The sequence below is a fragment of the Tenrec ecaudatus genome, chromosome 5 (genome assembly GCF_050624435.1).
Source record: "Tenrec ecaudatus isolate mTenEca1 chromosome 5, mTenEca1.hap1, whole genome shotgun sequence".
NCBI classification, from domain to species: Eukaryota; Metazoa; Chordata; class Mammalia; order Afrosoricida; family Tenrecidae; genus Tenrec; species Tenrec ecaudatus.
Genome location: NC_134534.1, coordinates 166196040 through 166217249, shown reverse-complemented (window position 1 = coordinate 166217249; position 21210 = coordinate 166196040). Strand labels below are relative to the sequence as shown.

At 33.5% G+C, this 21210-nt stretch overlaps 1 protein-coding gene across 15 annotated transcripts in view; it reads right to left on the bottom strand.

The window, feature by feature from the left end:
* The window catches only part of KMT2C (lysine methyltransferase 2C), a 327314-nt gene that overhangs the window by 99669 nt on the left and 206435 nt on the right, over nt 1-21210 (bottom strand). For 14 of the 15 annotated variants that reach the window (XM_075550191.1, XM_075550199.1, XM_075550194.1 and 11 more), the window contains 10 exons: nt 18852-18968; nt 16662-16763; nt 16381-16485; nt 12499-12680; nt 11564-11728; nt 10670-10779; nt 9918-9983; nt 8290-8502; nt 3875-4003; nt 1875-1994 (listed from right to left, as the gene is read on the bottom strand). In XM_075550191.1, coding sequence (XP_075406306.1) covers nt 1875-1994; nt 3875-4003; nt 8290-8502; nt 9918-9983; nt 10670-10779; nt 11564-11728; nt 12499-12680; nt 16381-16485; nt 16662-16763; nt 18852-18968 — 1309 coding nt within the window. The remainder of the gene's footprint in view (nt 1-1874; nt 1995-3874; nt 4004-8289; nt 8503-9917; nt 9984-10669; nt 10780-11563; nt 11729-12498; nt 12681-16380; nt 16486-16661; nt 16764-18851; nt 18969-21210) is intronic. The other variant, XM_075550196.1, reaches the window with a different exon arrangement.

The window sequence follows — 21210 nt, the reverse complement described above, 5'->3', positions numbered from 1 at the left end:
CAAGAGGATTGGACAATTTTGCCATCCAAAGGGCTTAACCAGCAGTAACTATGAGGATGGTGCAGGACTGGGCAATGTTTCCTCCTTTTATACCTAGTGTCTCTATGGGTTGGGGCGGGGTGGAGGGAAGTGTATCAGTACCATCAAGAAGAGGATATGGGAGAACAGAATGTCCTTGGGACCCGAGTTACCAAAAACCTCTCAGCCTTAGGAGCTCTATCAAAGGAGACAGCAACAGATGGTGACAAGACTGGTGAGAAGCAGTGGCAGAGAAAGAGGGGCAACAGAACCAGGAGACAGGTATGGGATGGTGCAGTGGGGTTCCTGGCTTACAGAGCAAGAAAGCCAAGTGCCTTTGGGTAGGAGATTTACTGGTCCAGGTAGAGTGCATCTGCATACTTGGCTGAGGTGGGCTCACCATCTCAAACAAGAAGGCTGAGAGTCTTTATTAGGAAGTTTTCCTCAGCAGTGTGGATACGGGTCGCAGAAGAAACATGAGGGCAGAGAGCTAAGAGGCTGAGTGAGGGTCAGAGAGGGATCTGTCCAAGGCAAGGGTCCAGAGGCAGATGTCCTGACTGAAAACTGCATCCTAAGTCTTTACTGATACTGAATTAGAACCAGTTATTTCTCTAATACATCCCGTAATCATGAGTATTCTCTGAGTTCTGTGTGGCCATTACAGCAAATCACTGAACCCAGCAAAAAAGCAGAAAGGTGTCAGAATTAGCAAAAATATCGAGCAGTGAAAGGTATGTCAGACCTCTGCCTCAGAGGAATTAGCCTTGGGCTGATATTACTGATGGTCCTTCTGCCCACAAGTTAAATTAAAAGAGGCGAGATACCTCTGCCACATCATTTGATTATATTTAGGTCTCAAAATACATAGAATGAAATGAGGCTCTATGAGACAGAAATAAAATAGATGCAGATGTGTGAAGGACCCAAATATTTCTTATTCTATCCTACATCAGTTCGATTCTTGAATTAAAAAATTAAGCATTGAAAATAAAAAGGGAAAATATATGAAATTAACCCACTGAGTAAGTTTGGATGAGACAGACAATGGAGAAAAAATAAACTTAAAAAAATTACTGACATTACTTAGAGGACAGGATAGGGAGAAATGGAAAATATAAAAATAGTTTCAATTAATATTTTAAATGTCTTATTAGGGCTTATTAAAACATGTTGTTAAATTAGTAATTTATAGAAAATCATTATGTATGATGCTTCCTTTTTAAATTGTGTAGCAACTTCTAGTTTTTATGAGTTCACCCAAGCGCAAATCTCTTATCCTCTAGTAATGGAGGAACTCTATTCACACAGCACATGTTGAGTACACTTTCAATTCTATTCGTATGTTGCATTAGAACATTTCAAAATTTATGAATTACATAGATTATGAAGATACAGATTTCAAAGTCTTGATTAGAATCAATTCTCAAATTGAAAAGAAAAAGTACTGTTTTCATAGGCAACAAAGCTATGGCTCAGGCAAAGATTTCGTTTCTTTGAAGCTCTGGGTAACTGTTGGAGTAATAGAGGAGTCTCTCCATTTTAACTACACAATCTGAAACTTTCAATGCTATGCAAAATCGCTAAAATAGGAAAAGGCATTTTGTGAGATAACCAGAAAGTATCTGAACTATTCTGTCCCTAAAATGTTTACATTAAAAAAAGGGAAATTCAAAGAAATCTCAAAGGAACATAATCTATTAGATGTAAGCCATTTCCTTACCAAGCCTATGTTCTATGTTACAGAAATGTAACTTGCTGCTTTCATCAAGAAATAGTAAGGCTGTGACTATAGCATTTTTAAAGATAGCATTTTCCAATTAGATACCATGAGAGAGCAATCAAAATCAGTGTCATACCATCCTCTCGGCTAGGTAACTGTTCAGAAAAAGAACCTGAGGAATCTTTTCTGATCACAGGTCTTTTGTTTTTTCCTTGCCCAGTTCGACTTCTTTGCCGTACCATAAATCCACCGATACCTATCCAAAAAAGAAATTGAGTAAACTTGTAGATTACTAATATGTCCCTTTATTTTTACAATATAGTAAAGCATTTTCCACAACTCAATCTGGAGTAATTTACATCAATACCCTCACATTTTCATACAAAATATAAGCGCTTGGAAACAAGCAAATAAAAAAGTCAAAGCCATTGTTAGCACTAACAGGAATTAAAATGTATTAGCATACAGATGACTGCAAACATTTTCTCTTCCAGAACATGTCAGAGCAAATGAACAGTAAATCATGCTTATTTATCTATTTAACAAACATCACTGGATTACACGCATCATTCACATTATTTGTAAATTATCTAAGAAAGAAAAAGTAGAAGATACTTACAAACTAATCAAGATATTCCAAACATTCTTTGATAAGTTTATCATGACTTGAGAATATTGTGTATCAAGATCCATAGTATTTAAATCAGAAAAAAGTCTTGGCAGTGTTGCTGGATAATTTTGGGACTGCCAGCTGCAAGGTTAGCAGTTCAAACTCACTGAGAGAAAAAGTTGGGACTATCTACTTTGGTTAAGATTTACAGCCTCAGAAACCTTACACAGGATTACTATAGGTTGATATTAACTTAATGATATAAGGATTACACCAGTGCCTGGTAACCTATAAGATTTTTGCAATTATGATTCAGTTGTGTAACAAATGATTTTGTGATCCAATGGATCCTTCAATTAGATGGATGAGTTTCACATTGAAAAAAAAGAACCAGATCTAAGTTCCTAGAAGGAATTTATAATTTTGATAATGTCTTAAAGAAGAGCAATTATGAGCTCATAATTAGGGAAGACATGAAATGGTTTACATGAAATGGTTTCAATGAAATTAATCTTACAGCTTTGAGAGATATGGCCACCTTTAGAGAAGGTAACCCATTAAGCTCTTCCAAAAATATAATTAAAGTTAGTAAAACACTTTTTTAACAAATCAAGAAGAAATTAGATTACTCTTATTAATAAAAGCAGCTGGAGGAAGAAAGATTATATTGATTCAATCTAATACCATACTGATTGATAAAGTGATCTTTGGAATACTTGGCTCAGTAAAAACAAAAACACAGTGATTTCCTAAGTGCCTGTTTTCATCAATCTTTAGGGGACAATTCATCCTTTTTCATTAACCTTTTTTTACCACTTTTCCTTTTGCAAATTTTATAAAGCAACAAATTCTTTATTTTCAAAGCAAAATATCAGATTCTAAAAAACTACTTTAAAAAGTCCCATAAATCCCATATTGTGACTATTTCAATTTTTTTTCTTTCTACTAAGGCAAACAAAATTATGACCAGCAGGGAGTTTTTCTTTTTATCCCTAAGACAGAGTGAAAAGTGTTTAATAAGTCTTAGTATTGACTGGATTATAAATTTCACATGCATTATATTGTTCATCTTCATATTGTATATTTATTACTGTCACTTCTATGTAAGCACTCAAACTTTTTACAGATCCAGGTATTAGAAAGTAAATACTGAAAGTAAAAGAATTATTAAAGATGACAAAGAGAAATACGTAAATCATTTCAATAGTCTAACGCCAAGTAAAGTGAATTTAATAAAATAGAATTTTATTAAATAGAATTCAATAAATAGTTAACATATAAGCAATGAACTTAATAAAATAGTTAACAATATAAGCAATGGTATTAAAAAGGATTTTTTGTAAAACTTTCATATACTGTTATCAGCTAAAAGCATATTAGAGTTTAGTTCATTAATTTAGAAACATGAATTTCATTCAGAAAGTTTAAGATGCTATATTTAATTCTGATTAATCTTCACTTAAGTCCTCAATGTTACAGTTTTCTAATTAAATTATATATTGAAATGTCCAGCTCAAGCATCTTACCTGGTCTGTATGGTTTCCTTTTTCTTTTTTTGACGCCCTCTGCTCCTTCTGCCCCCTTAGTTTCATCATCCACAGCTTCCCGCTCCGGACTAGATTCTGATTTTCCATCACAATCCATAAGTTCTCCTTCTGGGGGGAAAAAAAGCACAGATAAAAGTGAAAACATACTAAACACACAGCAAGAAATAAAAAGCAAAGCTGTGGCTGAGCTGTTCTAATCTTGTATTCCAGCTGACATGGAACAGAGAGCTTTTTAATTTCTAAACAGTTTTTAAAATCATGCTACTTAATACAGTATTCATAAAACAGGAAGCCTAAACATCAGGAATCTGCAATATGCAGATTATACAACTTTGCTTGCAGAAAGGAGGACTTGAAGCACTTGCTGAAGATGATCAAGGGCTGCAGTCTTCAGTATGGATTACAACTCAGTGTGAAGAAAACAAAAACCCCACCACTGGATCAGTAGGTAACGGGAGAAAAGATGGAAGTTGTCAAGGATTTCTTATGCTTGGGTCCACAAGAAATACACATGGAAGCAGCAGTTGGGAGATCAAACAGCACATTGCATTTGGGTCAATCTACTGCATAAGACTTTTGGAAAGTGGTGAAATGCAAGGATGTCACTTTGAGGACTAAAGTGTGCTTGATTCCAGCCATGGTCTTTTCAATCATGTAATATCCATATGAAAGTTGCATACTGAATAAGGAAGACCAATAAGATTCGATGCATTTGAGTTGTAGTACCACGGACTACCAAAATAAAAATAAATCTGTCTTGGAAGAAGTATAGCCAAGAATGTTCCTTAGAGGTACGGATGGTGAGATTTCATCTCATATACTTTGGACATGTTGTAAAGAGAGGCCAGTCCCTGAAAAGGGACATCATGCTTGGTAAAGTAGTGAGTGGGACAGTGAAAAAGAGGAAGACCTGCAACAAGGTGGATTGTGGCAGCGTGGCTACATCGATTGGCACAGGACTGGGTAGTGTTCTCTTCTGTGGTACACAGGGTTGCTCTGGGTTGGAAATGACATGACACACCTAACAGTAAGAGAACTCAGAGCAGATGATAACGCTGGCAGACGCTCCCTCATCCACGTGTCCAAAGAAACGAAGCACAAGCACAGTCCTTGCTTTACGAACACTAAAAATTTAAATTACTTATGAAAACAATCATTCAGAAGTTCCTTTGTTCTTTGATATAGAAATGACATATTGGAGGAAAAAAAGAAATGACATATAGGAGTAATTACAAACCATGCTTTTTTATATCACATTACTACATCTTTGTGGGAGAAAGGTACAGAAAAATGCATGCAGAGGAGATGGAAAAAATGCTGAGTTGTATGAACATATTTCAAGAATTTGGATCAGAAAAATATGACAGGAAGAGATGTGAGTTTAGAGCCTGGTTTCAACCAATGTAAACAGATCAGGAAGAAGGAGGCTTGACAGATAAGGACTTATGTGGATTTTGAAGAGAAAAGAAATGTTGAAGAAGAGATAATGAGAAGAGAGAAGTTGTTTAACAAAAAGGAAATTGAACAGTTTACCTTCAGTTTTTCCTAAACTAAATAAATGGTTGTAGTTGTCTGAAAACATAAACCCAAACACTTGTTTTTCTAATGGCAGATCAGGGAAGCAGTGAGATGTTACCATCTCACATACATGTATGTGGTAACAACATACATGATGGGAAAAAGAAAAGGATCATAGAACTAATTCTCATTGATTTTCTAACAGGAAATGCCACCCTCACTGGCCAGGTTAATCCAAATGATCCAGAACCATCTAAAGGTGATCCAGTTCTCAAAATATGAGCACATTTTAATAAATTGTGTATTTTTAAGTATGTGTAAAACTGTATCTGCAAACTTGTACGTAATATTTCCAACCCTTTAAGAAAAAGAGTGGATTTATAAAATAGTAATGAAACAAATAAACAAAAGTAAGTATTTCACTTATATGAGAAGCAACCTATGATGGAGTCATCAGAACGAATGCCCATTCTAAGTTAAGGGCTACATAGAGTTATTTGTTAATTTATTAGTTAATAATACTATAAAAGTTACTTAAAGAGCATTTTGTATGTGTGAAGCTCTCTGTAAGTGACTGCAAGAAATTTTCTCACATTTTATGAACAATGACTCTAAGAGGTTGGTTCTATTAAATTTATTTTACAACTGAGAAGATTCAGTATCATGGAATAATAAGTGGCTTATAAACATCTAAAGTAACCTGAACTCTGGTCACTGTTTTATAACGTTTAACAAAGTATTGACATATAGTTAAAGTGTATCAGTGACTATGTAAAATCTGGCAAATTTAAGGTTTGATATAAAGTAGCAAAAACTACACATTTTCAAAGATGACAGTTTTGTTAAAAATGTTAAGAGGATCACTTAGCGTCTTTTTATTTTTCCTTGGACTCAAAACTCGCTCACTATCAAGTCAATTCTGACTAACAGTGACCATACAGGACAGAATAGAATGCTACCTTTGGGCTTGACATCTTTAGGGGAGCAGAAAGGCTCTTCTTTCTCCTACAGAGCACCTGGTGGGTTTGAACTGCCAATCTAACAGTTAGCAGCCCAACCAGTAGCACACTGCTCCATCAGAGCTATTTAAATGCTAAGAAACAGATTCTAACCACATGAATCTCTATAGGATCGGGGAGCAAAATAAGAAATCTTTGATTATAAATAGCAAATAAACAAAAGCATCCAATCCAAAATCATATTTGCAAGAGGCAGTCTAAGATTCACTAAAGCAGTTCAAGGTGGACTATTTTACCACATAAATGAAGATCAAGCAAGCAAAGACTCTCTCATCTCTTTTGCTCATATCCTGGAAAGTGCCATTAGGAGAATATAAAATAAAGAACATGTGATTTCTCACGATGTTGCTGCACAGGACATTGCCTATAGGAAAATTTCCTAGGGTTTTATTGTGCATTTTTAAAACTTCTATGATCTCATAATTAGGGAAATCATGTGTACTGTATCAAGTGACCTTTCAAAATTTCCTGAAAAGAAGAATATCTCCAATATATGTGACTGTGTAACTTTTTACCCTCAGACATTTCCTTGTATCACGAGCAACTAAAATTCTTTTCTCCCATGGAGCAACTAGGTGGACCAGTAGTCAAAACCTTAACCACTGTGACACCAGGGCTCTTTTTAAAATTATTTATTTATTTGTATTAATTAAAATATTTTATCGGGGGCTCTTATAGCTCTTGTAACAATCCATACATCAATTCTATCACGCATATGTTGCCATCATTATTTTCTAAACATTTACTTTCTTTTTTTTTAAATTTTAACAATTTATTAGGGGCTCATACAATTCTTATCACAGTTCATACATATACACCCATCAATTGTATAAAGCACATCTGTACAGTCCCTGTCCTAATCATTTTTTTCTCCTCTTTTCTTTTTTTACATTTTATTAGGGGCTCATACAACTCTTATCACCATCCATACATATACATACATTAATTGTATAAAGCACATCCATACATTCCCTGCCCCAATCATTCTCAAAGCATTTTCTATTGAGACCAGGGCTCTTTTATAGAAAAAAAATTATTTCTGAGTCACCTGAAGTGAAATAACCACAACACTAAACATAAGTAAGCCTGCAGGGATCTTCTCTGGTGATCAGCAATCATGCAACTCATATTAGATAGAGTTTTTACTAATTATTTTATCATCTTAAGAATTCAGCTTGAAAGACATTCTTGGGAAAGAAATATTCATATTTACTTTGATTAAAAAATGGTTATGAATAGTTTATGATGAATATTTGAGAAGACATTTACATTTGAAGATTAGCAGTTTTACCATTTCTGGAATTCTACTTAATAAATTTCTTTCAAAATTCAAGAGAGTATTACTTAAATAAAATGTTTCTACCTCATGCAAACAATTATTTATTTCTTACTATGTGAATATCCTAAGTATATGTGATTCATAATCCCTTGAACTTTAACAGTGATAAAACCCTTTATCATTAACAGTAAAAGAAACATTGAGGCTTATTTATTTTAGCTTAGTATCAGAATTTAAGACCTTCAACATCTGATAAACATTGCATTCAAAAACCAAAGTATCTACACAGGCTTATGGCAATTTCTGGCACTACAATGAAGCACCCTGCCATTTCCCCACCTGGGTGTGACACTGAAAGATATAGTGATCCTGGAGATTATTATAAAGTAGGTCTTTCCTAAGAGGACACATACAGGGAAGAAAACCAGGTCCAAGAACCATTCACTGAGGAAGGGCAATTATTACACAAAGGTTTATCTAAGTCAGTATATTAACCTGAAGATAAGCCACACATATTTGAAAGCTACTTTAGAAGTTTTATTTCTTGCAAACATGGTTCACAGACAGTGTATTATTACCTCTACTATCATCCATTTCACCATCCCTTGAATGTTCTGACTGGATGTCTGGAGGAGTTTGAAGAACAGCCACACTATTTTGATTAATAATCTTCAATTTCAACTTTGGTTTTGAACGCTTTCTTCTGGGAACTGTAACTGTGAGGCTCTGTAATTGAGTCATTCCTGATTCAGTCAAACAAACACCATCTTGGGTGTAGGTTTTGGGTGGATCTATAAATGACAGAATCCCAAAAAGACAAATGAAAACTTAATCTTTGATGGTAAATTAATTATAAATTTCAACAGGTCTATACCTATGGAATCTAATCTTCATAAGACAGTTTCCATAAAACTTTCATAAACAGTGATCCTTAATTTGGCACTAAAGAGTGAATTATTCAACCAGTTAACTATTGATGAGTCATTAACTGGACAGTGCCCAATTAAAACCAAACAGTGGATTGAAGTGTAGAATGTACATTTGATAGTCTGAAATATAAAAACCCCCAACCTAATTCACAAGAAAAATTCATCATAAATAAATAAATACAAGGAAAAATTTAAATGGTAAAATTTTCTCAGATAATAGCAGAAATGCTGATGTTTTAAAAAATTCTTCACTTAAATGCGCCCTGGTGTTAGTAGAGATAAGCTATGGTACATATATATACACAATGGAATTCTACACATTTCTAAAAATAGTGATGAAATTGTGAAACATCTCAAAACAGGATTGAACTAGAAGACTATATATTGTGAAGGTAGTTAAACACAAAAGGGCAAATATTTTATAAGTCCATTATTGTGAAACAAAGTAAGAAAAGGACTTTGATGGCAACAGGCTAGCAGGAAAGGTAGGGAAGGGGATCCACAGGCTAGAGCAGAGGTCAAGAAACTACAGGGCTTGAGCTATCTGTGGTTCCTTCAGAACATACGTGTGGCTCTGAAGAAAAACTGGGGAAAAAATGAACTTGGGTGAAGGCACAGATAATATACTCCAAGAGAAAGATGGGAAAAAAGTGGGTGGTGAGGGGAGGACACTGTCCAAGCCATTAGGAGATTTAAGTTTTTAAGTTACTGAATATGAAAATGATTTGATATGTAAATCATCACCAATTCACAAAAATTTTTAAAGCAATAAATGATAAATGAGTGATAAATTTTTAAAAACTGTGTCCTAGAGTTTCTACTTTCACGCTATTGATACAAGAATTTAGAAGCAATGAAGTAGCTATCAGTGTTTTGATTGGACTTTTTTAAAGGCACGTTTGCGGTACTAGGCAAATATATAACAAGAGAGCGTCTCTGCAGCCACCCCTGATGGCAGATGTTTAAACACATTGTGTCGGGAATAAACCATGCGTGTATGAACCTAGGTGGCAATACTTTTTGTTTTACTCATATATCAGTGCAAATATGGAATTAAAGTTCATTATAAAGTTATTATTTTGATTATAAATTTCCTAAAATTTATAGGAATATTGTCTCACTAAAGCTAAGGCCCATACAAAAAGGTTAGGTTTCCCCAACCTGTGGCAGGTCAGTTATATAACACATAACTTGTGGCAAGTCAGGGACACAAAGAACTATCCATTTAGATAATACTTTTTGCAAAGAACAGTTTAGTACAACATTTCAGACTTTACCTAGTTCTTTTACTTTTGTGACAATTTGTGCTACAAGTGATGACTCACAGCATTCTGAGGAAGGCACTGAAATAAAAAAACAAACAGGTTATAGTTAAAGAGTAACATCTGGTTAAAAATTTTATTTCTGTATCTCATGTCATTAAAATAACTGAATGAATATTAAGTATGGTTAAAAAATATCTTTACATCAAGAAGAGGAGACGAAAAAGCAATTCAGGTAGAAAAAAGTCGCAATGATTAAAAAAATCTGTGTACTGGATTACACATGAGATTATACAATATAAAATACAAATGTAACATAAAATATTGAAAACCACAAGATTGTGTTTGAGAGAAAATCATATTTGATATCTGAAACATATGCTTCCTTCACTTTATTTAAATAAATGGCTTACTTAACATAATGCTGGAGTTTTAAAATTTATATAATCGAATTTTTATAAAATTATAAAATACTTGTGAAGATAATTTCATAAAAGGAAAAAAAATTAAATGATGACAACTCATTACAACAGAGAGTAAGAGGGTGGGGGGGCAGGAAAAAATGATTCTGAGAAAAGAGTTCAAGTAGAAAGATAATGTTTTGAAAATAATGATGGCAACATATGTCCAAGTTGGCTTGATATAATTGATTCATGGATTGTTATAATGTCTGTGAGAGCCCCAAATAAATGATTCAAAACAAAAACCAGAAAAAAGGGTGCTAATTAGTTATGGAGATGTTTGGGTACTATTACATATCCTCTTACCATTTGATGTAGGCATATAAGGTCTGCACATGCTACAATCAAAGCCAATGTCTGCTACATTTTCTACTTCCTCTTCAGTATTTAAGTTTTGACAAACTGCATGCATCCACCTAAAAAAGACCAAATTCTACATTAAAAAAACTGAATATATTGAGAACTGTTTCATTTTGAAAACTAACAGTTCTTACAGTTTTCAAACTTATTATCTTTTCAGTCTCAATTGATCTAATTCATCTTACACTCTTTCTCCTGAACACCCTACCCTCCTTTTTCTCCCCCCAATGACCCACATAAAATATTTAAAGACCTGGATGAAAAAAACTAAAAGAAAAACAAGTATTAGGTAGGAAGAGAAAGCAAAGATAAGAAGTAGGGCAATTAGAAAGGAGCTCATAAGACTGACTATGACATCGTTTTATGCTGAGAAATACATTTACCAGTTAAGGCGTTGAGCAATACATTTTAACCATTTGTCTTGCCTGGGATTAAAGAATTTGTAGGCAAAGTCCTGAGAATCCTGAATACTGATGAGTAATACTGCTAATAATATATATGTACAGTGCTTACAGGAATAACATACAGTAAGATAAAATTAAATCCAAAGAAAATGTTGATTTTGAAGTTGTACATGTAGTGGTTAGGAGCTTACATCCAATGAAAATTGGAGCTTTCAGGAAAAAAAAAGAAAAATAGAATGTCAGTTATATTTTAGAATCTAATAAAAGATTCTGAAACCTTCCTTAGAAAAAGGTATGTGTACAGTAATAATTTTTCATCTAATTTAGGAAAATATATTTCTTAAGTTTTCAATCAAGTTGTTTCCAATTTCCTTTTGTTACTTTAAAAAGATAAAAGCTGGTATAAGATGAAAACAAATGAAGAAGAGCACAATACCTGTCACACTGTCTACACTGTAGAATAAGGTCTTCTTCTCTGTAGTTTCGGTAGCAGACTGGGCATGAAGACAAGCTTGCACAAGGGGCACACTGGGTATAATTGTTTTGCCATTCACATCGTAGACCTGGAGATGTTGCTCCACAGTGTCTGCACCAAACACACCTGAAATCCAAAGTCCCCACAAAGTCTCTTATTTATTTAGTTCCAATAATTTAAGAAGCTATGTACAAGCACAAAACTGGGAGAGTTACTGAAGGCACACCTTTATTATTCAATTAAACCCTGGTAGCTAATATTCAACACTAAGTCTACCAACATTTCTTACATATCTATCTCTATGGACACGTGCCAAAATGACATAAACAAAACCACAGATTTTCTTTAAAACAACGTATTTTATTTTAAAATAACAATTATATGCTAACAACTTATCCATTAAACTGTGAAATTATATGTTTACATGACATTTATAATATTTAAAGTCATCCAACACTTGAGATATTGGGTTCAATGTATCTTAAAGATTGCATTGGTTATATTTATATTTGATGTTTATTTTCTAATATCTTTTTTGACTGTGTTTACATTTATTACTGCAGTAATGCTTTCATGAATGAAAACAATTTACTGGGATTGATACTCACTTTATGCTCTCATCAAATTGATGAGTATCCAAACAGATAGATTTACTATATAGAGAATATCTAGATTTGAAGACTTAGATTAAAGAAAAATTGAATATATATTTGTCTCGTTTAAATCGCTAACAACATGTTTGGTAGGAGGTAAATGCAAACAATTTCTGTAATTTTTGAAATTAAAATGCATCAAAATTAGGGGATAAGTTTATCCCCTAAATCTAGTGTTAAAAACTAAAGTAAACGTGGGAAAGCCTTGAGCGTGAAAGAACAGAAATGTAAATCCTGAAGTACCATTTGCACTTCCAGCCTCCTTTGGGAACTGTCTGCAATGGAGGATCTAGGCAGTAGGTGTGGTAACTTATGTCACAATCATCACAAAGAAGGAGTCTTCCTGGGTCAGAAGCCTTCCCACAGGCTTCACAGACAGTGCATTCCAGACACCTCCAACCTTTGCTAAGAACAACTTTAGTGATCTGTAAAAGAAACAACCAATCCATGTGATATACATTAGCTTATACCTCACTTTACTTAATAAATTGTACTAAATAAATAAATATGATGTACACATACCTAAAGGGGAAAAAAGACCAAAAACCCTCATACACAATTATATATTGCTCACCTATGCTGGGTCTGATGGTGACCCATATACTTCTAAGAGTCTGGTTCCTTCCCTCGCCCCCCGGAACCTTGTGCTATAGATTTTGTCCAGATTATAGACTAGGAACCTAAAATTTTACCAGTTAAATGCCTCACTATTATTTACATAGGATTGTAAATATGAGGGGGCTTCAAAAAACTCATGGAAAATTTTCACTATCCTTCAATTCCATTTCAACATGTCCTCATCGACATTTCCATGAATTCCATACACCCAAGACAAGTGTACATGCTATAAAGATTTGAATAGTAAAGTTCAAGGGAGCAATGGAAAAAATTTAGATAAGATAAAACTGAGTTCTCAAGAACTATTTTATGCTTTTGGAAGAGTATGGGATATAAAGTTAAGAACCTCTGGGGGGAGGGAGCGGGACAAAAAGAGAAGCCGATACCAAGGGCTCAAATAAAAAGAAAATGTTTTGAACAGGATGATGGCAACATATATACAAATGTGCTTGATACAATGGATGTATAGATGATGCAAAATCCCCAAAGTGATTTATAAATATGTGTTTGTGTGTGTGTGTGTATAAAGACCTCTTAAATTCATCTTTACCACCACTTCCTTTTCTCAGCATCAAGAGTATAATGTAGCAGAAAAGTTGAGAATCTTTATATTGATCAGTAAGGTCCTCAAAGGCATATGACATTAATAACTTAGAATTTGCTTAAGGATCAAAACAGTCATTTATATATAAAAAGGCCCAAAGTGTTCACTTTACAATGAAATAATGAAGCAATCTAGGTACGTGTGAAACTGAAGTTTCATTAATTCAAATCAAGAATAAGAGAAACTAAAATCTCTCTGAGAGCAAAACCAAATTAAATATAAAAAGCTTCACAATAGTATAAAATTTCCTATGAGTATTAGAAGAAAATAGATCACCAGCTTTCAAATTATACAGAAAAAATACCCTTCAAAGTACAATTATTAGCTAAAGAAGCAATGAGTATGGATGTAGAATACCTTCTTAGACAAAGATGCAAAATTTATATCCCACAAACTTCTAACAAAAAAGGAAGACATGGGATCCAGAAAACAATGCATCCCACAAAGGCACCAGTCAAGGTCAGTTTAAGGATGAGAGCGGAGAAACAGATTTAGAAGCTACTGGCACAAGCTAAAACAGAAAGATGAGGCATACAGGAAAAAGAAAGTTTGCTTCCAAAAAAAAAGGACTTCTAACTGATGTGGTAAAAACAAAATAAAGCAAAAGAGGATCATGAGAGTATTTTCTTTTTGTTATTAAATTTCCAATAAAAAACAAAAGAAAGTCATAGTACAAAATTTAGATATACATTGAATGCTTATTGAGTAATACGTAATACCATGTATGGATTTAGCTAAGTGTACCAGTACAACTACACTGTGATAAATTTGAGAAGAATGTAGGAAGTGTATAATGAAATTATAATTAATCCATAGCAAAAAGTCACAGAAAGCTAACATTAATAGAGAATAATACCAGAACATTAAGAGCTGTCAAGTTAAAAGAAGGTATCAAAAATAAAGGAGGCAGATTGATGAATTTACTAGAATTATAGAGATATAGCTCCATTCCTAAGTCAAATGTTTTATTGCACAGACACCTGTTCTGCAGCCCTTTTATAGCCAAACGTTCAAATTACTCAGTTTACATTCACTCTTCAACACACTAATATCTAGTCCCTTTGTATATATCCACTGAACAGCTTCTGGTTCCCTTACCTAACTGACACTTCAGTTATCTTAATAAACCTCTTTGTAAAATACTACTACAAGAAAGCAAAAAAAAATCCTACATAATGGAAGAATGTTCCATGGTCATGGGTAAAAATACTAACTACTATGAAAATGTCAATGCAACCCAAAGTAATCTACAAATATAATGCAATTCTGATCCAGATCCCAACTCAATTTTTGAAGGAAATGTGAAAACTAACTTTAAATGAAGAGCAAAGAGACCTAGGATAAGCAATAATTACTTCAAAGAACAAAGCAGTAGACTTCTCAGTTTCATAGATTGAAACCTATTACAGAGTCATAGTAGTCAAAAAAGCTGGGTACTATTATAATGATAGATATGTAAACCAATGGTACAGAATAGAGAGCCCAGAAACAAATCCATTCACTAATAAGACAATTGGTCTTCAACAAAGGGTCAAAGAACATTAAATAGGAGATAATCTCTACAAGAAATGGTGCTGGAAAATTGGATTTCTTTCTACAGAAGAATGAGCAGGACCCATACCTCATGCCATATATGAAAATGAATTCATTATGGATTAAATATCTAAATGTCAATCCCAGAGCTATAAAACTCATCAATGAGAAAACAAAGACAAATGTAAGGGCCTTATATAGTGTATAAACGCACTACCAAAAGTAAAGGGGGGAAAAAACACAAAGCAGAAGATTAAATAGATGACTGGGATCTATTAAAACAAAATGTATATGTGCATTTTAAGAGTTAAAAAGTCCCTATAGATTGGGAACATTTTTTTGGCAAAAGCATACTGGAGAAGGGTCTAATCTCTGAAATTTATACACAAGTGTACCACCTGAACAATAAAGATAAAAATGGTCCAACTAAAAATTGGTCAGAGAAAAAAAAATGGTCAGAGAGCATGAGCAGTTCACCAAAGACATTTAGGCAGTCAACAATATGAAGAAGTACTCACAATAATCCGTTGTGCAAGAAATGCAAATCAAATCAAGATACTACTATCCGCACTGACCGAAATTTTTTTTTAAAAAGCTGGAGAAGGTGTGGCGATATGAAGCATCGATACATTGCTTATGGGACTGTAAGATTGTACAATCACCGTGAAAAGCTGTAAGACACTATCTCAATCAAAAGGGAACAGCAATTCTGTATTACACAGCAATCCCTCTAATAGGTATGTATCTTAAAGCAGAAGCTATGCTGTGAACAGACATGCACACCCATGTGTATCACATAAATGTTTACAATTACAAGATGGAAACAACCTAAATGACCACCAGTAAAAGAATGATACAGAAGTTTGGTGCATATACATAATGGTATACTATGCACAGCCATAGAATAATGATACAATAAAGCAACTTGATGGGAATGGGCGGACCTGGAGAACATTATGTTGAGTGAAAATATGTTTGCATTATCAGTAAAGGTAAGGAAATTGAAATGCAACCAGATGGGCTAATGAATTTTTATTAAGTACTCTTATTTTTCTGAACTTTTGTAAGCAACAAGCAAACCTAATCAATTAAACTTCATGCTGTTAATAAATAATACAAATTTTAATTTTTAATTAAATGCATGCATTTTTAAGATTCACTTTTTCAAGACAATGGCAAGAAAATTAGCACAATTATGATCAGAAAAGTATGAATTATTAACAAGCACATAAGATTCAATATTTAAAGTACTTACCAAGTCACATATGTATAATAATCACAATATTATTTGATTAATTCTAAATGGAAGCAGCATGTTATTATACTCAAATATTCAATCATTTTTTATGAACTTATTTCATGATATTTACCTTAATACTGACACAGTACGGATGGTAACACTGACCACACTGAGAACAGGCAAGTAATCTTCCCTCTGCTCCTTGACCAAAACTACCACACACTACACACATATCCTGAAATACAGAACACACAGAAATATTTTAAGCTGGAGACTCAACTATGAATATACAAGTCTAATCTTTAAATTACATTCACTATGTTCTAAATATTAGATGTTTCTGCATAGATTAAAGAAAGTAGATATCAGCCAGAAGAATTCAAAGGTGGAAAAGAGTAAATAAGTTCCAACCTGATGCAAAGTGAACTTGTCACTACTAGAAAACAAAACAACTGTATTGTGCATTGAGTTTTCCTCTTCATCTTTAGTTGATGAAATATCTGTAGCAGACACCTGGAAATACAGAAATATTGTTAAAATCTTCACTCGTTTTATATTTAAATGTAGAAAGTTTCTGAAATTTTATACTCAAAGTAGGACTGTTGACAAGATCTATATTAACAATCCCAATTTAGCAATTCATATTAATGGCAAGAACTTTAAATCATAGTGTTATGCAGAACTTTAAATGAGTGTTACTTACTTAATCATCTGTTCAACATATAAAACTCTGCCTTTAGTAAGACTTCTTTACCCAAATTGTATTAAAAAAACTGTAAAAATCCGTTTTTATAGTGTGTTTGCAGATACTGTACATACTCGAATATAAGCTGACCTGAATATCAGCAGAGGCACCTAATTTTACCACAACAACAGCATAAAAAATGTGCTGAAAACTCAGCTTATACATGAGTATATATGGCAAAACTATTTTTTGAGAAATTTCAAGTAAACACACATCAGGGTTGAAAGGCTTAGTACAAAAGAGATCATTTAGATAACTTTATATATTATACAAGGAAATAATTAATCCAATAGGCTAATTGACCACACAAATATCTGCACAAGCCTGAGATCAGAAGAACTACATGTTCTCCAGCTGGTACTCCCAATTGCTCTGAAGGGATCACATTAAAAAAGGGGTGTGGGGGTGCTGGGTGCTGGTGGTGTGTGTATGACAAAACTCAAAATCCTAAAAGAGATTGGCCTTTTTGGCTGAACAGAAAACTGATGAGCTCTTCAACACTATGATTTTCAGTCTCTCTTTAGGTCTGGATAAAACTCGACCGTTTCTAGAATACTTAAGACATTACAGATCACTGGGGCAGCATTTACTACAGGAAAGAGTTCAGAGGGTTAGGAAAGAAGAGGGAATGAAAATAGGAAACACAAGAAGGAAGTGGTATACACAATGCTAAATTGAGGAAATTGCAATGGATGAACTGAAACAGAATATGTCTGAATTGTTGAATATAAAACTAATGACCTACTTGGTAAATTTTTACCTAATTCAAAGTAAAATGCTAAAAGTAAAAACCAAAGTGATGTCCGAAAAGACTCTGAAACTTGCTCTTGAACTTAATATTACCTGAAAGATAACTATAAGAAAATGATGAAATAAAAGAGCCGAAGTCTAGAAGCAACATGACGTACTTCAGTATGTGAATGCATAACCCGACATTGGCATATCCAATGATGGGATACCATTCAACAACAAAGGGAAGGACAAATCAGAAAATAATTACGCTTATTTTAAAAAGCAGATTCCCCCAAATACTTTCTGGAGAAAATGCAAACTTTATTGTGATGAAAATCAGGTTAGTTATTGCCTGGGATGAAAGGTATGATTGAGATGGAGGGCTGAGGGGTTACAAATGGACTCTGTGACTTCAAACATCTGTAGTGAATTTTGTATCACCTACAGCTCTTGAGTCTACCCTGATGCTCTCCAGCTTTGCTTATATAAAAAAATAAAAATTAAAAAGAACCATAATCCAAGTTTCCTTACTCCTGGTTTAATAGTAAAATTGAGAAAACTGTACTTGTCTCATGAACCTAGAATGAAAATTAATATTTTGACAGTTTTTATTACACATTTAAATAAAGACTTGTGAAAAATAAAGGCTTGCTATGTGACAAAGAGCAGTATTTATCACTTTTCTATTAAATATGTCAAAGGTAGAATAGAACCTTTAGTGTTGTCAGAGTACATACTAATCCTCAACATTTCTCATTTAATCTATAAATCATTTAACACAGATAAAAGCAACTGCAATCAAAATCTTTAAACCCAACTTATTTTTAAAAAATATATCCATTAGCAGGCATGTATTTGCTTTAAATAAAAGAAGCAGGTTACATATCAGATTTGGGGGGCACACACAAGATAAATAAGAGACAAAGAGAAAGGCATGGAAAGAGAAAATAAGTGAGAACGTGGCAAAATATAAAACTTCACCAGAGAATTGTTTTAAGCAAATAGAACAACAATAAAAATATTAGTCTACTCATGGGACTGTTAAGGCCTAAACATTTTGCTTAAGATGAGATTTTCATTATTGTTTTCCAGATTACAGAATATAGAAATAAAGTAAGCCTCACCCCAGGTAATACAACAGCTCCAATACCACTTTTTAGTTTTGACCGGCCTCTGCCACCTCTTCCTGACAGGCCTGCACCACGAGGTCTCCGTTTTCCTGGAAAGCCTGACCCACGTCCCTATATAACATATAAGAATAAACAGACTTTGAAAGCTGAAAAATATTTTTCTAATTCTCATGTCAGTGATAGAAAACACTTATAAAATTTAGAGTGTATCTACTTCAACCATCAGTATAAAGAAACAAAATCCTTAGAATTTATGCTCATAATTTAGGGAAAACTAATATCCAAATTATTTGCTTCTCTTTTAGTGATGGCATGATGCCAGACCTATTATGTGTATCTTTAAATGTGTTCTGCATCTTAAAATATAGACATATAGTATATAAATATGATCAAGCATGAGTCAAAGAAAACAAATTTCTTAGTTTACAAAATGCCTATAACATTAAGACTCAATTTTGGTCTCTAATTGTGAATGTCCTCCATTATCAGCCCTCGCATTATTTTTTCATTTATTAACCACACTTTCTCAGTAGTTACAGTTATTAGCTAGTATTTAGTGACTACCCAATCTGTACAGCTCTAAATGCTTTTTACTCTTAACAATCTTATAATGTAGGGAGCATTTTATTATTCCCAATTTACAGACAAATACACTTAAGTATAAAAGATTCTGAACTTGTTCAAAGTAAGAGCAAGTCAAGTATGGTCCCAGTGTCTATTTTCTTAACCACTGTCATGTACTGTAAATTGCATAAAGTTACTTTTTGCTAGTGTAAACCTATGTCTCTCCCTCATAAAAGTTAAATAATCTATTTTACTATCAGTAGCTGTCTATATGAGAACAAGTACATGCACCTCATTCTGCCAGTTTAGAGAAAACAGTAATGAAAGATTATAGTAAATCTGGAGAAAATGTAAAAGCCTTGGTTGAAACCATTTAAATAGTATTTACATCAAATGGAAATGTGAACTTTTAAAAAATTTTATAGGAAAAAACGTTAAAGTCCATGATATTTTAAGAAATACATATTAACATTTTCTGTTGTTGCTTACATTCAGACTGACTACACTTCCCCAAAAAACTCACTTGCCACTGAGTAGATTCGAACTCATGACGATTCTATAGGGTAGAGTTGAAATGCCCCCTTTGAGTTTCTGAGACTTGAAATCATTATAGAAGTAATTTACTCATTTTCATTGAATGGATGCCAACTCAGAATGACCGTAGAGAACAGGGAAGAACTGCCCCTGTGAGTTTCTAAGACTGTAATAACTGTACATAGGAGTTGAGAGCCCAGGCTGTCTCCTTTGTTAGTGTGTGGTGGTTTTGAACTGCGAGCCCTGAGGATTTGTAGGCCAACAGATAACCACGCCAGCACCAAACAGCCTTTTATTAGGAGCAGGCAGCCTTACCTTTCTCTCGGTTGGTTTGAACTGATGACCTTGAGGTAAGTAATATATTATCTCCAATAACTAATATGTCATATCTTCAAATGATGTCAATATATCTTAGTATGAAATGCAGAACTCATTACATACTTAGCAAAATAATATTAAGTCACCAATTTATGGTAGAGTAACATTGTAAACACAAGATTGATACCCATGACAAAAGGGGAGCAGATATTTCCACCCCCAGCCACTGTTTATTAAGTGCAGGTAACTTTCAGTTTTCAAATTGCTTCTCCTAGTCCTCTCCAAATTATTTTCCTATGAAGGATCCCTCAGCCTATTAATTTTTTTAAACAAATATACAAGTAATTAAAAAATATCAAGCTAGTGATTAAATCAAAACTATAAAAATCGCTTATTTTCCCCCCAACATCCAATGGCATGGACAAGAATAAATAACAATTGTTATTTTTTAGTCAAAATCGCAACATAAGTTTTTATACACTATTACAATAAATTTTGTTTATACTTATATGATAACAAGAAAAATAGTTCTTCCAATGTCAACAGAAAAAAGGTAAGTAAATTCTGGAACTGTTTTAGAATCTCTTTCATTAGTCTAAAGAGCCTTATTTCAGCAACATTTTATATAAAAAATGGAGAACAATTGCATTCACTAGTCAACATTTTTTGTTTTTCCTTAAAAATGTACCATAAAACTTAATTCACAGGTCTAGCAGGTCCATCCACAGAAAGTACAATTTTACAAGTAGGCATGAAAAGAAGCCCTTTCAACAACTGAGGTTATTAACACAGACAGTAAATCTGCTGAAATTGATCTTCTCCATTAGTATTTAATAGACTAACATAGCTGGTCTCTTATTCTTTTATAAGCAACCAAATTGTATTATAGCATGAACCTTAGGCTTATGTGATAAGACTTCTCCCCATCATAGAAATA